The sequence below is a fragment of the Equus caballus genome, chromosome 1, assembly GCF_041296265.1.
Source record: "Equus caballus isolate H_3958 breed thoroughbred chromosome 1, TB-T2T, whole genome shotgun sequence".
Taxonomy (NCBI): Eukaryota; Metazoa; Chordata; class Mammalia; order Perissodactyla; family Equidae; genus Equus; species Equus caballus.
In genome coordinates, this window is record NC_091684.1 from 27,172,219 (window position 1) to 27,186,175 (window position 13,957).

General features: G+C 34.6%; 1 protein-coding gene across 4 annotated transcripts in view; it reads right to left on the reverse strand.

Moving 5' to 3' along the window:
• SLK (STE20 like kinase) overlaps positions 1-13,957 on the reverse strand; it is a 56,030-nt gene that overhangs the window by 4,925 nt on the left and 37,148 nt on the right. For 2 of the 4 annotated variants that reach the window (XM_001497698.7, XM_070221217.1), the window contains 7 exons: positions 13,720-13,899; positions 11,179-11,271; positions 5,058-5,187; positions 4,306-4,430; positions 3,595-3,783; positions 2,979-3,104; positions 1,939-2,052 (listed from right to left, as the gene is read on the reverse strand). In XM_001497698.7, coding sequence (XP_001497748.1) covers positions 1,939-2,052; positions 2,979-3,104; positions 3,595-3,783; positions 4,306-4,430; positions 5,058-5,187; positions 11,179-11,271; positions 13,720-13,899 — 957 coding nt within the window. The remainder of the gene's footprint in view (positions 1-1,938; positions 2,053-2,978; positions 3,105-3,594; positions 3,784-4,305; positions 4,431-5,057; positions 5,188-11,178; positions 11,272-13,719; positions 13,900-13,957) is intronic. The other 2 variants (XM_001497715.7, XM_070221225.1) reach the window with 1 other exon arrangement.

Here is a 13,957-nt window from a genome sequence, read left to right on the forward strand (position 1 = left end):
CCGCTGTGCCACTGGGCCAGCCCTGAGTTTACAATCTTTAGTCCACACTCAACGGGTACATATTAATCATCTACGATGTGCCAGGAACTGTTCTAGAAGCTGGGTATATCTCAGTGAACAAAGAGATAATGTCTCTGCTCTCAAGGAGCTTACATTCTGAGAAGACAGTAAACAAATGTGTCTGGTTGTGATGAATGTTATGAAGAAAAACAAAGAAAGGTGAGGAGATAGGGAGTATCTGAGGTGGGCATGGAGGCTACTTTACGGATATTTATCAGAAAGAGGGAGCTCTGATGAGATGATACTGGGACACAGGCCTGAACGAAATGAGAAGGAAGGGAACACTCAAGTGGAAAATGAGACCTCAGAGCACGAACTGACAACAATAAAACAATAATAGTAGCAATAGCAACCATCCACTGAACCCTGACCACGGCTCAGGTACTGGGACAAGTGCTATACACACGTCACTTCTTTTAACTGTCTTAACAACCCCAGTTAGATAGGTAGCATCCTCCTTGTTTTAGAAATGAGGAAAAGTGGGCTTAGAAATGTTAAGTAACAAAATTAATCAGTGTCAGCACTGAGATTTGAACCCAATCGATATGACTTTTAGAATTTGTGCTCTATACAAGCCCTACTACGCCAGTTTTGGAATCGTCTTTAAATATGCAACAGTTGAAGCTACGACTAGCTACAAGATCATCAAGATAAAGAACAGAGATAAGGGGGTTAAAACTAAGAAATGTCAACATTTCCGGTGACTGGAAGACAAAGAAAAGGTGATGAAGAGCACAGAGAAAGAAGAGAGTGTGTCACAAAAGTCAGGCAAGAAGAGAATTGTAAGAAACAAGATTGTTAACGAGAACAGTTACATAATGCCATAGGATTTGGTTATGTGAGGTGAAAGCTAGACTGCAGAGTTCAAAGAAACCAGAGAAAGGGACTTCTCCCTGTTTGCTCTTCCATGCCTTTTCAATTCTGAACCACAGGAATGTATTACCTATTCAAAAATTTCACAATAAATAAAATTTAAATTAAAAAGACATACTTTTAAGTGACTTGGTCATTTCACTTCCTCTAGAACCTTTAGCACATAGTAGGTGCTAAATACCTATTTCCTTGATTGATTGATTGACTGACTGACTGGATAAATAGAAGAAAGGACTGATTGAAATGTACAGCAGGCAGGAAGCCTAAGAGAAAATAAACGTTTAAGCTTGAGAATTAACAAAGGGAAAGGATCAAACAGTGATAGTAAAAACAGAGTCAAAATGGGTGACCGATTAGACCAGGCTGGCAGGGAGTCAAGTGCAAACAAGGAGGATGGCTGGCTGACCGGCCGGGGGAGGGAAGCCATTCCTATTTTACTAGATTGTCAATCTACATAGTTTACAAAGGCCTTGTAATCTGGCTCCAGAGACCTGTCCAGACTAAGCTGTCATCACTTCCTTCCTTCTCTCCTTAATGCCTACACATAGGCACACAATCCTCATAACGTTACAATGATAGGGAGTTACTTATGATTCCTGTATACCTCATTTTTGTCTCAGTACTTCAATTGCCCCATCCCACCCCAATATGTCAGTCTGCCTAGCAAGCTCTTACTCATCCTTCAAGCCTCACTTGGCTTACAAGGCATCTCCTCTCCAAAGCTTCCCTGACTTCCCCAGGCAGTTTTAAGCACCCCTCTTCCTTTGCCTACACATTGTGCTCCTCTCCCCTGTATCTTGTACTTACCTCCTTCAGAGCAATGATCCTACTGATCTGTAATTGCTTGTCACTAGATTCTGAACCTTCTGAGGGCAGAGACTTTCTCTTCCTCTCAGTATCTCCTGTCCCTGATACTGCACCTGACACATATTAGGTAAAGAGCCAACAGAGGACTGGCTGGCTGGATGAATGCAAACATATTTTAATTAAAGCTTTTAAAATTACCTTTTTCCTAGGTCTCAATTTCTCTCTCCATTCCTTTAATTCTTGGCTGTGTTCCTCATCTAACTCCTTTAGTTTCTGAGTCTCATGCTCAACCAATAGGTGGCATTTTTCATTCTGAAAATAAAATTTGGATTAAAAATATTTCAGATCAACTGAGCAATTTTTCACAAATACAAATATCTTCCAAAATAATAAATTACTCATCAAACATCAAGCTATTATTGAGGTTCAAATTCTCCTATAAAAACCAAGGACGAAGAATTATGAAATGAGTCATAGCATCATTTTTGCAAATTTAGAAGCCAGATCTGTTACTTACCATATGAAAAGAATTTAAATAGAAAGAATTAGTTTGATCCTGTTTTCCCTTTCTAAAAGGTGTGCTCATAAAACTGACACTTCAGAGGGAAGCCTATTTGCATTTTACCCATTGGTACCAGAATGTGGGATTAGGAACTATTCTATTGAGTAAATCACGCCAATATGTAGAGCATCCACAATGAGTACACTACTCTGAAATTGAACATTTCAGGCTATATACTACATAGGCTGTATGCTCCAGGTAAGGCCCAATAAACAGTCTTCTCCAAAGTTACCTTTAAATTTATTAGGAGAAAAATGCTCATATATTTAGTTTATCACTTTTTTCAAAAACCTAGAACAAAATGAATTTTTCTCTCTAAATGAAAAGAAATTTTAAATTCAGAATCTGATAACAAAACTGCCTATATCATTTTGAAAAGTTTGCTCATCTTCTTTGCAAAACATACTAAAAATACTCAATACTACTTTTGAAAGACTCAACTTCTTAGGTTATAATTTAGCTTCAGGAGGTATGTTAATAATGGTTATAAAAAATCTAAACCAGTGTCCATGATACTAAACTGATCTCGATTTGGGTCTATACAAGAAACAAAGCCTTTCAATCCCAGCATTTTCAGGAGATAAGTGCAGTCTACTTTAGTAGCTATTGTTTTCTCAAATCCAGCCCCCTGTGCTGCCCACTGACCCCAGCTCCGCCTCCACCTTCCATATCTAACCTGCAGCTGATGCAGTTCCCGGACATTGGCTTCACACTGCAGCTGAAGATCCCGCATTTGATTTTCATGCTTTTGATGCTGAGCCATTCTCTCATTTTTCTGCCTCTTTTCTTCTTGAGCAGCAAACTATAAGAAAAACAAAAGATAAATATGATTAACAAGCAATGTAATTTCTTATCTTCCAAAGCTATAATTAAGGAATTTAACAAAACTTAAACTATAATAAACTAAAGTTGCAAGTAACAATAAGCTGTGACTCAAAGCTGGAGTCTACATCATGGCTTTGGTGGTGGCGGGGACTTCTGAAAGTTTAGTCAGGCCATACGTTTTGACTTAAAAAGGTGTCCAAGTCATCTCATTCCCAGGGCTGGTCTTAGAACCAGTCTAGCCAAGGATGTGGTATGGGGCATAGGAGGGAGCGCTTTGCCCTCTGTGGCCACCACCCTAGGAAGCCTGAATTGGCACATGCCATCTATCGAGCCCCAGCCCACGGAGCCAAGGTGAACATCAACAAGCCCAAGTGGCTCTAAATGTTTACAACACAATTATGTTGCATTTCTAAAGGTCATTCAAATTTTTTAAATTTAAAAGAGAACAGGGTAATTTGTTTATTTACCTGTTTAATTTTGTCACGGTCCTGATCTGGTGTGGCTGTCGAGTTAATTCTCAAACTCTTCTTAAACATGGCCATTCGAGTCTTGGCTTCACTGCGCTGAATCTTAGGCAGTCTTGCTCTTTCTTGAGTCTGTCTGGTTTTCAATTCTTCAATAAGTCGTTGATTGTAACGCTGCATTTGTTCTGTTTCCTAAGAAAGTTTTAAACAGAATCCAATGACACAGATATAATAGTACCAACACATATACTGAAATATAACATTTCGTTTTTGCTGCTTCCCAAAATTACTCTCTCCTTTGTTGCATACCAACCAGCAAAATATTAGGCAAAAAATAATTTTAAGAAGAATAAAGCTATTAGTAACAAGAGTCTTATATTGAAATTCTCCTTTACTAAGTATAGGTAGTCCACGTTTATAAGATACTTGAACCATAAATGGAGCCACAGTAGCTACCTTTCAGAGACAAGATGAAGATTATAATGTATAAGAGGCCTTTAAGCATCATAATTAGTTACCTTCCTTGGAATCTGTGGAAAAGAAGTTTTACAATCATGATCAAGATACAATTAATTACTCCAAACTTCATCAAAGAAATTTTAGGACAAAAGAACGGAAATCTAAAATTCATTCTCAAAGAAACATAAGTTTCAAAACTGAATAGCTCTGTAAACTTTAAAATGAACAAAAAAGTGAAATTTTCCTTTCATTGACCTTCTCATGGCGCTTAAGCAGCTGATGTCTTTGCATGAAATACTGATCTTTAAGTTGCTGTTTGAGCAGCTGGTGTTTTTCTTGCAAGTGTCGTTCTTCAAGTTCCCAAATTGCAGCCTCTCGAGCTAGAAGAAAAAGCAATTTTCAAAATGTCACTTTGCTCTTTTTACTAATGTACCTTGGTCTTCATTTTAATATTTACATAAAAGTGTTCTATATACACTGACTAATACACACAGGACATTCTGAATTATAAATGAAACATTACCAATGTAAAGATAATCTCTATTACCACTTTCCATTCTGTTCTGATGTCCTATAAACAAAGAATATCCCACCCTCAACACCAAAATTTCCTTTTATCATCTTAATGAGAAAGAAAAAAAATCTGAGCTATTTGTTGGGAGAAATAAGTGCTTAAAATCCCATTCTATCATGCAGCCATTAACTGTATCAAAAACTATAAGGAATGATGAGTATACAAAATTATTCAGGTATATTTCTAGCATCATCTGGACAAAAAGATGTTTTAAGGATTATATGTTTATGTTTACTTCTACTGTCATAAGGGAATTCTGTATCTTGCAGTATTTCCTAATTTGGATTTTTCCTCTTATTTACCTCAACAATAATCTTTCTTTCCCTCTAGCACTCTAACAAAGGAAAGCATTCAAATAATTTCAAAGTATATCTCAGCAATGTTTGCGACATATGATTTTATACATATCCATATGCTGCGTAGTTTCACATACCTCTCATGAGCTGCTGTTTGTTATTCAGGCACTCTCTTTCAATATTGGCTAACTCTGCCTTCTGCTGTTGGATGATCTTTTTCAGAGAGCCATCTAATTCTTGTTGTTGCTTCTGAACAAATTCTTGTTCCTATTAGACACAGTTAGCCATCAGTTAATATGTACCTACTGAATGAAACACCCATTTATCTATATGACTATATTAGTGCTTAACAAGACTTCTAAAGTAAGTTTCTCAAGTTAACTGGACTTAAAAACCACCAAAATTATAGAATATACATATAATATAAATGTATTAGTCACCCAATTCAAGCCCAGAAAAAAAGTAGAATACATAATATTCTAAATTCACTATTAATAATGTGCACAAAAGAAGTCTATGACCTACTCATAATTAAAATGCCCCATTACACACTGACACCTTTGGGAAAATAAATTTACAACTTATAAAACTGACTAGTCACTGCACTATGGTGTGGATAAAACAAGCATAAACAAGAAATGCGTTTTAGGAAGAAAGGTCATAAAAAGCAAATAAGTAAAAGACACATCAGAATTTTAAACTATTTTTCTAAGAAATACAGAGGAAGAAATACCATGGCTACACTAATAGAGATGATAGTTTCTGTTTCTACAATCTGTACCTGAAAAGAACAACAACAATTTGAGGACTTAATGAGAAATAGTACACTGCTAAAGACACGTGAACTAGGAATAGGAAAGTGAGTTACACTTTAGAAATTCACAAACAAAATTCCTTATAATGAGAGAATTCTACTCACATGTTTGGGATTCACTCATTCATTCAACAAATATTTACTGAGTACATAATATGTGCACAAATGTCAAATTTACACTTTAAAAAAAATCCTTCAATCACTGTGTAGGAAAAGGAAATGTGAAAGCGACTTATGGTCTTTACGCTAACTCATACATTTACAGAAGGAAAACAATAACATCCAAATTGGAGAAATGCAAGCTTTGCCTGTAAATGTTTGGATCTCCATCCCTCTCTCGGCAGTCAGAGCAGTTTGAGACTAGCTCAAGGGATACTCAGTTTGAGTGCGGCTTTAGACACTGAGAGTTAAAGCAGCACTTCATCTAGAATCCTCCTGCTGCACATTCAAGAGAATATAAAACTCCAAGATCTGCTTTGGAGCTATTCTTTAGGCCTCGAACAGAGTCTGACACGATATGGATCACTACCAGCCTGGTCTTCAATGCACAAAGAGTGAGTCTCCCAGAGTTCCTCAAGATGCTTGCCTTACTACTGTGTCTCTGGAGGTGCGAATCAGGTCTTACCATTCATGACGCCCTGTTAAAGTAATCTGGAGTCACAAATGCTGCCGTATTTTGGCATAAATACAAACACACAGTAGCAGAAAGACTAATAAATTGCCTCTATAAAATACAATTGCCAACTTAACCACAGTCACCTATCTAACTTTGTCCAAGGAAAAAAAGCCTCAGTGAATATTTAAATTAAACTATCTAGAATAAGGCCTTTTGACTTTTATTTAAAGAAATGCAAACTCTCCACATCTATCTTTTAAGCAGTTATAACAAAGAAAGTAAGTTATTCAAGCTTCTCTTCTTCCTACAGTATCATTTTTAATAAAAATTAAACTTTCCTTTATTTCATTATAAAATTTTTATATGCAAATTTGTTTAATAAACAATCCAATCTCCAAGATATATCAAGGGTTTTCTTTTTTTCGACATTTTTACCATTGGTTTGTAAAAAGGACTTCTGAAAAATATCTGTATGGACAGAAATGATGGGTCCAAATTAGCATAAATATAAATATTTAGATTCGAAAAAATCAAGTTCAAATATACACAATGGGGTGAATAAATACGTGAAAATTAAAAAGGCAAATTAAGCCAATGCCACTAAAAAAGTGAAGACAATTTCGTGTCAATGCAGTTTTTTATTATATTACTATAATATATTTATGTCCAGATTAAGGAAGATAAGAGTTCAGTTGAAAGAAAATCTTTATTAAGCACTTAGTAAATGCTGGGCACTGTACTAGTTACAGAGACACTAAAATTACTAAAAGACAGGATTGCCCTCAAGGAACTTCCACTCTCTTGGTCCCAAATAGGTTTTTTCTGTCAGTCCACATAAAGAGTAGTGGGCCCCTTCTCTTAGTATCACACTTTCGAAAGTTCAAAAGTAAACCACAGAAAACTCAAAGCTGGGAATAAAGGGTACAGAAACCATGCCACACAATGTATGACTGAAAGAACTACAGCAGCACACCCTGAAGCAGCCAATACACAAGGGGAAAGAGGAGCTAAGACTGTTGTATAGAAGCAGGCAAACCAGCACTGTGCTGCTCCGGAAGGCAAGAAACAATCGAGGGAAGAGCCAAGGTAGGCAACACATGGAAGTGCTTTCTAACAATCAGAGTTAGCAAAGACACCAGTTGCCTTATAGAGCAATGGACACGAATAATTAAGCAGAGTCTGGATGATTATGTAGTAAAGGATACTGTACAAATGATTTTTTATATTAAAACTAAAAACTACCTGAAAGGTTCCTTACATACTAATCAATATGCTTTATTACCTCAAAAGAAATGAAATTTAGTATTATTGAGCTTTCATTAAATTTCCTAACTTCAAAAGCCAAGTAATACATTCACGATAGAATTTATAAATTAGAAATTACTCTTAGGATCTAAAAGAAAAGTGATCTTACATTCCAAAAAGATCACACAAATTGCATTCACTCTAAAAAAATATACTGCAAATGGATTTGATCATTAGGAGTAACAAATAATTTTTAAATGGACACAAATTGTAAAGTGAGTGCCCTTCAAACGTACAAGTTTAAATTCTGATAAGGAATTTTATCATATTAATCAGATAACTATAAATACTAAAAACACAACTTTTGAGTCTAGAAAACTACAAGTAATGGTTATAATATATTGGGCTATTTGAACAGTTTTGATCATTTTAACTCAAAAGAAAAGCTAAAAATGGTAATGATCAGAAAAGAGTTTGTAATTCATAATTTCTCCCTCTCATTAAAAAAATTAATGTTTTGCTTACTCTTTTGGAAAACTAGAGTCCAACAGCTGCCAATGACAAAAAAAAAATCAGTCTAACTGCAGGAGAGGGGAAAGGAGGGGTTGAAATCAAGCTGTATTCTATCTACTCCAGTTGTGTATATCAAATATCACAAACAAAAATTATAGTGTTAAATAAGCTATTCACTTCCCTATAGAAACTGTGAGAAAGAATACAGCCTGGAACTCCAGACGTAATTTAAAACTACAGTAAGGAGAACAGCAACTCACTATTCATCGTGGACAATTTGAATAGTAAAAACTAGAGTTAAATGGAACTTAAATCACCACATTTAATATGGCTTTTCTGACCATACCCATAATTTAAACATCTACGTATACATATATGCAATCAAAATGTCACTTCACACAAAGATAAAATCTAATCACAGCATTCAATTTCTCACATGTGCAAAGCTTATAAAATACTCCTAGGAAGACACTTCCTGAAAAAAATGAAAATCTCAAACTAAAATTTATGGTGGGGTAGATAGAAAAAAAGAACACTGTATTAGAAGTGTTCTAGTTCCAGCTCTACCATTAATCTCTTTTGTGACTTTAGGCAGATCACTTGGTCTTCTGTGCCTCGAATTCTTCATCTGCAAAACGGACACACTCCATCCCTATATTAGGGTAGCGGCATGAGAATCAAATGTGAAAACTCTTTGAAGAATACTGTACTATAAAGTTCACGTCAGGTCATTACTATTACTTCATTACTGACATTATCATCTATCAATCATCTAGATTTTAACAAATAAAGCTAACAATGAAAAGGCACATGTGAGCCAAAGAAAAAGCAGGTAAAACAGGAGAAGGCATCCTCCTACAGGTATGTGGGACTTACGTCCTGCATTTGGGCGTTGAAGACTGCACAAGACGACAACTGAAAAGACTGAATCATGACCTGAGCAACACCCTGTGGATCAGAATACAACGCACCTCCCAGGTGAGAATGCAGCTGAATGACTTTTGGTAAATGGAAAAATAATTATACAAATGTTGAGTTTCTTGAGGCCTGGAACAAGTCACTGAACGGGGGCCCTCTTTCTCATCTGTAAAATGAAGGATGTGAACTAGACCAGTGGTTTCCAAACTCCAGTTTGCTGCTGTTGTTTTTCAACCAGTCAAACCTTCTTTTAAAAAAACTCATCAAAAAATGTATAAAGTTTATGGAACAGATGAAAAGTGGTGTTGTTTTAGTTAAGGTAGAAGCAGGGCCTCAGAGCCCAACAGTCTTCACTTTTTGAAGGATTCTCGAGGTGCTTCTTCCTAACTCCAGAGCTCCTGGGAGTAAAGTCTGAAAACCACTGGACTAGATAATCAAATACATTCTGGTCCCATGAATATATGGCTATTATTCATAAATTCTCAAAAAAAGTTTAAAATAGACTCTGTAAAGTTATCAAGTTTTCGCACCTTCATCAAAAGCAGTAGCTAAAGAGAAACACTTCTGAAATCTGTTAGATTACTAAATTTTCCACTAAATTTACAGGGAGAAATTTACTACTGCTTTAAGCTTTAGTTGGAAAATACAAGCCAGCGCTCAGAATTGTATGAAAAATAACCAACAAAGTTTTGCTGAAGCATAGGATTACCTAATTCATTCAACATTAAATTGTCAATTTCGACAGTAGAGTCTGATTCCTTTTGGAATTAAAAAAGTCTATATTCCTTTACAAGGCAAAACCATATTGTTATCATCTGGTTTGAAATCCAAATTATCTGAAAACAGATGTGTGGCCAACAAGGACGACTTCTTCAGCTATTAATAAGACACTGCCAGCAACCACTGGGCTGAGCTGATAAGAGTCTAGGTTAGGTACAGAAAGCAGAGCTTAAACATGAGAGACGGTATCATATGGTGGTTCAGTGTATGAAATGTGGAGCCAAACTTGCCTGAACAAGAATTCTGGCTCTACTACTAACCAGATGTGTGACCTTGGGAGAATCACTCAACCTTCCTGTGTTTTTAATTCCCTCACTTGTAGAATACAGGTAATAAGAGTACAGCAACTACCTTATATGTTGTGAAGTCAAATGAGTTCATACAGGTAAAGTATTTAGAACAGTCCTTGATGCATAGTAAATGCTGTGTTTGCTATTATCACCTTAACTACTAATCCCCACACTAGGCAGAGACAAAATTTTTCACTGGCTCATAGAAAAAAAACCCTAAATTTATTCATAGGCTAGTTTTATAAAAATTTTAAATTATGAAATATTTTCCTCATTTTTCATGGTGTTAAAATATTCTCTCCTTTGAAATGATGGTGACAAGTAAACGACAGTTTTAAAACATCCTTATTTGGCAAAAAACTAAAATTTTTTTAATGGCAATCCATTCGTCATGGTCCCCAATTGTCTTTGTTGTTTCTATGTTTCTTTTCATGGGTCTGTAAAATTCAAGTCTGGTAACCACTTGTTAAATCACATGAAACCACACTAAAAAGATAATTTAAAGAAACAATTAATATATAATCCATGTCTCTTCTTTCCATTGACATACATAACCAACACACTTAATATTTAAAATCTGGTTTTAAGTTGCTTAAATGGTTAACAGTAATAAATGTTTGATCTACCATTTAACATTACCATTTACCATTTTTCCTTTAACTTTGAACTTTATAGAAATAATGGCCTTTTAATAGGCATGGTTTTCATACGCACAAAGCTTACATACTCACCCTCTATATTTTTCTGTCCTAAAAGTCTTCTATCAAACATTGACATTATTACTTAAAAATATAAGCTTCCATTATGATTAAAATAAGAATACAGTGGATTATACATTAACATGCTTGTTTATTTCACCTGGAGTCAGCTTTCCAAACATTCCACTTAATTTCATATTGGCAACTAAAATGTCACCTTAGTGTGAATTTAGTGCTACATAAAGAATGCCCTGGGAACCTTTGTATGAGGAGAAGTCAACATCACATAAGTACAGTTAGAATTGACCCTTTCAACCGTGGTTTACTGAGCTGTGAGAATAATGCTGCTTTCTGTTTTTAGTAGCATTAAGCTGCTGCTGTTACCTGAGCATGCTGGCTTTGTGCAAGCTCCTCTTTCCTGCGTTTCATGAGCTCTTTTCTCAGCTCTTTGGGTGCTTTCTCCACTTCATTTATAACCTACAGTGTATAAGCATGCAGGAGGTGGGGAAATAATACTTTCTCCACAGCAAGCATTTATGTGAGCAGACAAGCTACAAGTCAAATATTAAAGCTGTTAAAAAAGTTCTTTCAACATGCATTAGCACAGGTGTTAGTTTGAAGAAAAAGAATGAAAGGATAGAACATGCTTAATCTCAGTGCAGAAAGGGACATTATGCCATATAAAGATTAATTAGTTGCTTAATTATCCCTATATATCATTCTCTCAAGATTCAAAGACAATCAGTAAAGGATTACTTGCAGCACCGATGTTTAACTAAAGGTGATAAACTCAACTGACCTTGAAAGATTATAAAATTATAAACATATCTATTGAATGTTGGAAACATTGAACACAAGGAAAGCTAATGCCATTTATAAAAGTGCAATATTTCATAATTGGCTTGATAAAACCAAAGAAATAATTCTAAATTAAATCCACTTAATGAAACCAAAAGAAAAACAAAAGGGAAAGTAAGCCTTAGAATATACAAAGGAGAAATAAATGGACATTATGTTCTCTTTTTTCACAAAACACACCATTTTATACACAGTGTGATAAAAATGAACATATCTGATGATTTTGTGTTGGATTAGAATAACATTCTCCTTAGTTGACAATTTAAGCCAAACTTAATTGTCAACTTTAAAATCAGTAATATAAGCACTCATAAAGTAAGAGTTTAGCATGCTACGATTTATTATACCAGATAAAGTATATTATAAAATGAAGTATTTTATAGCTCCTTCTTTTAATCATTTCAAAATCCTAGATATGTATTCCACCTAACAATAGATCAGTAATCCAACTATGAAAAAATAATCATGTGTTTACAAGTAGAAAGCACCAAAAGCAACCCGATTCCAAATCACCACATGCTATTGATGGTCCGTGAAAGAGACTGATTTTGATTTAACACAGTGTATTTAAAATTTCCCATCAGTAATGCCTCATGAAACCAAATCACCATTAAAAGGAAGAGACTCCCCAAATGCAAGAAGTTTAGCGATAAGGGAAAAAAAATACACAATTATTTAAAATATGCATATCATGATCTCAAACATATTCACTGGTTAAAACTCTCCTACCCCAAAATAGTTACAATATCTGGAGACTTTCATATATTTAGGATTAAATCATATATTCACCTATAAATTTTTTTAATTTAATCTTATATTTAAAAAATAACCTTTCAATAAAAACTACCCAGGGTTTTAAGAAAATTAATATGCAGCCTCAGTAAGGTCATATATCATGGTATATAGAGTAATTCAATATAAAATATAATAAACAGTAACAAACCAAGAATTTTTAGAAATGGTAGCCATATCAAATTATATACCATTTCATTCATCTTTACCTAAAAAAAATCACAGAATACACTGTATTTACTACTGTTTGATTCTATCCTTTTTAAAACAGATCCTCAAGTTCAGCAATATGATGTTCAATTTTCTGCATAATTTAAATATCAAAGTCAATAAATTTGGGTATTTGAGACTTGCCTCAAAAGTAAAAATTCATTCACTAGTTCAGTTGAGACTTTTTTGTTCCAATCCTAATAAAACTGATCATAATTATTGTCCCTGGGGTCTTTTATATTACAAAAAGGTTAATTCTCCTCCTACACTAAAGGTACAGAATAAATCATAAAATTATCTCTGAAAACTGCTAATATGTAAAGCTCTCTTAGTTTTAATTTGGGGAGAAAAGACACACTAATACATTATGTAAATCCTCTTTCTGAATCAATGACAATCTTTCATAGTAAATAATACCCGAAAAATAGATTACATAACACTATGGAACAGTTTTAGGAAAAATGAAAAAATTCATTCTAATCAAATGACTTTACAGATATTTTCTACCTGTGATTCTTCAAAGTAGCTCACAATTTGATAAACTCACAGATATTATTTCAAATTTCAGGTTACTCAGCTTTTGTTTTGGCACAATGTCCAAGAAAGGCAATCAAGCTAATCAAAAAGAATTTTTTTAAGTATGAATTAAATATTATGAATAGTAAGATAAATTACTGTTGCCACCTACAAACACAACATAGTAAGTTTTCTTGCAAAGAATAATTCTACATAAGGCCTTAAATGTTGCATCAATAAGGGAGGAATGAGACTGGAAGGAAAATGGACTGGACTCAATGTGAAGACCTGGTCCAAGATTTAGCTGGACATTTAACGGTAGTCTGTGAACTCAAACAGGTCATTAAACCCTCTTCTATTCCAGTTTTCTTGGCAGTAAAATGGGATAATGCCCGAACTTACTACTACCCTACATGACTGTCAGGAAGACTGATAAAAAGAATGAATGAGTGCTATTTAACTATCAAGTATTATTCCTAATTCCCTAGACAGTCTTAAGTGTACATTAAAAAAATAGCTTCAGTAATTAAAAACAATAGTTACACTTACCTCCTTCTTTCGGTTCTTTAACATATTCTGAAATTTGGACAACTCTTTCTCTTGTTCTCCTTTAATGCGTTTGGCTTCATCTCTCAAGCGATTTGTATGTTCTTGTTCTAGACGTTCAATAGTCTGTTTCTGCTGTTTTTCTAGATTCTCAATTTCTTGGTCATATTGCCGCTTTTTGCTCTATAAAACAATGTAGCTCAAGATCATGGAACTTTTCTATCACTCATATTAACTCATT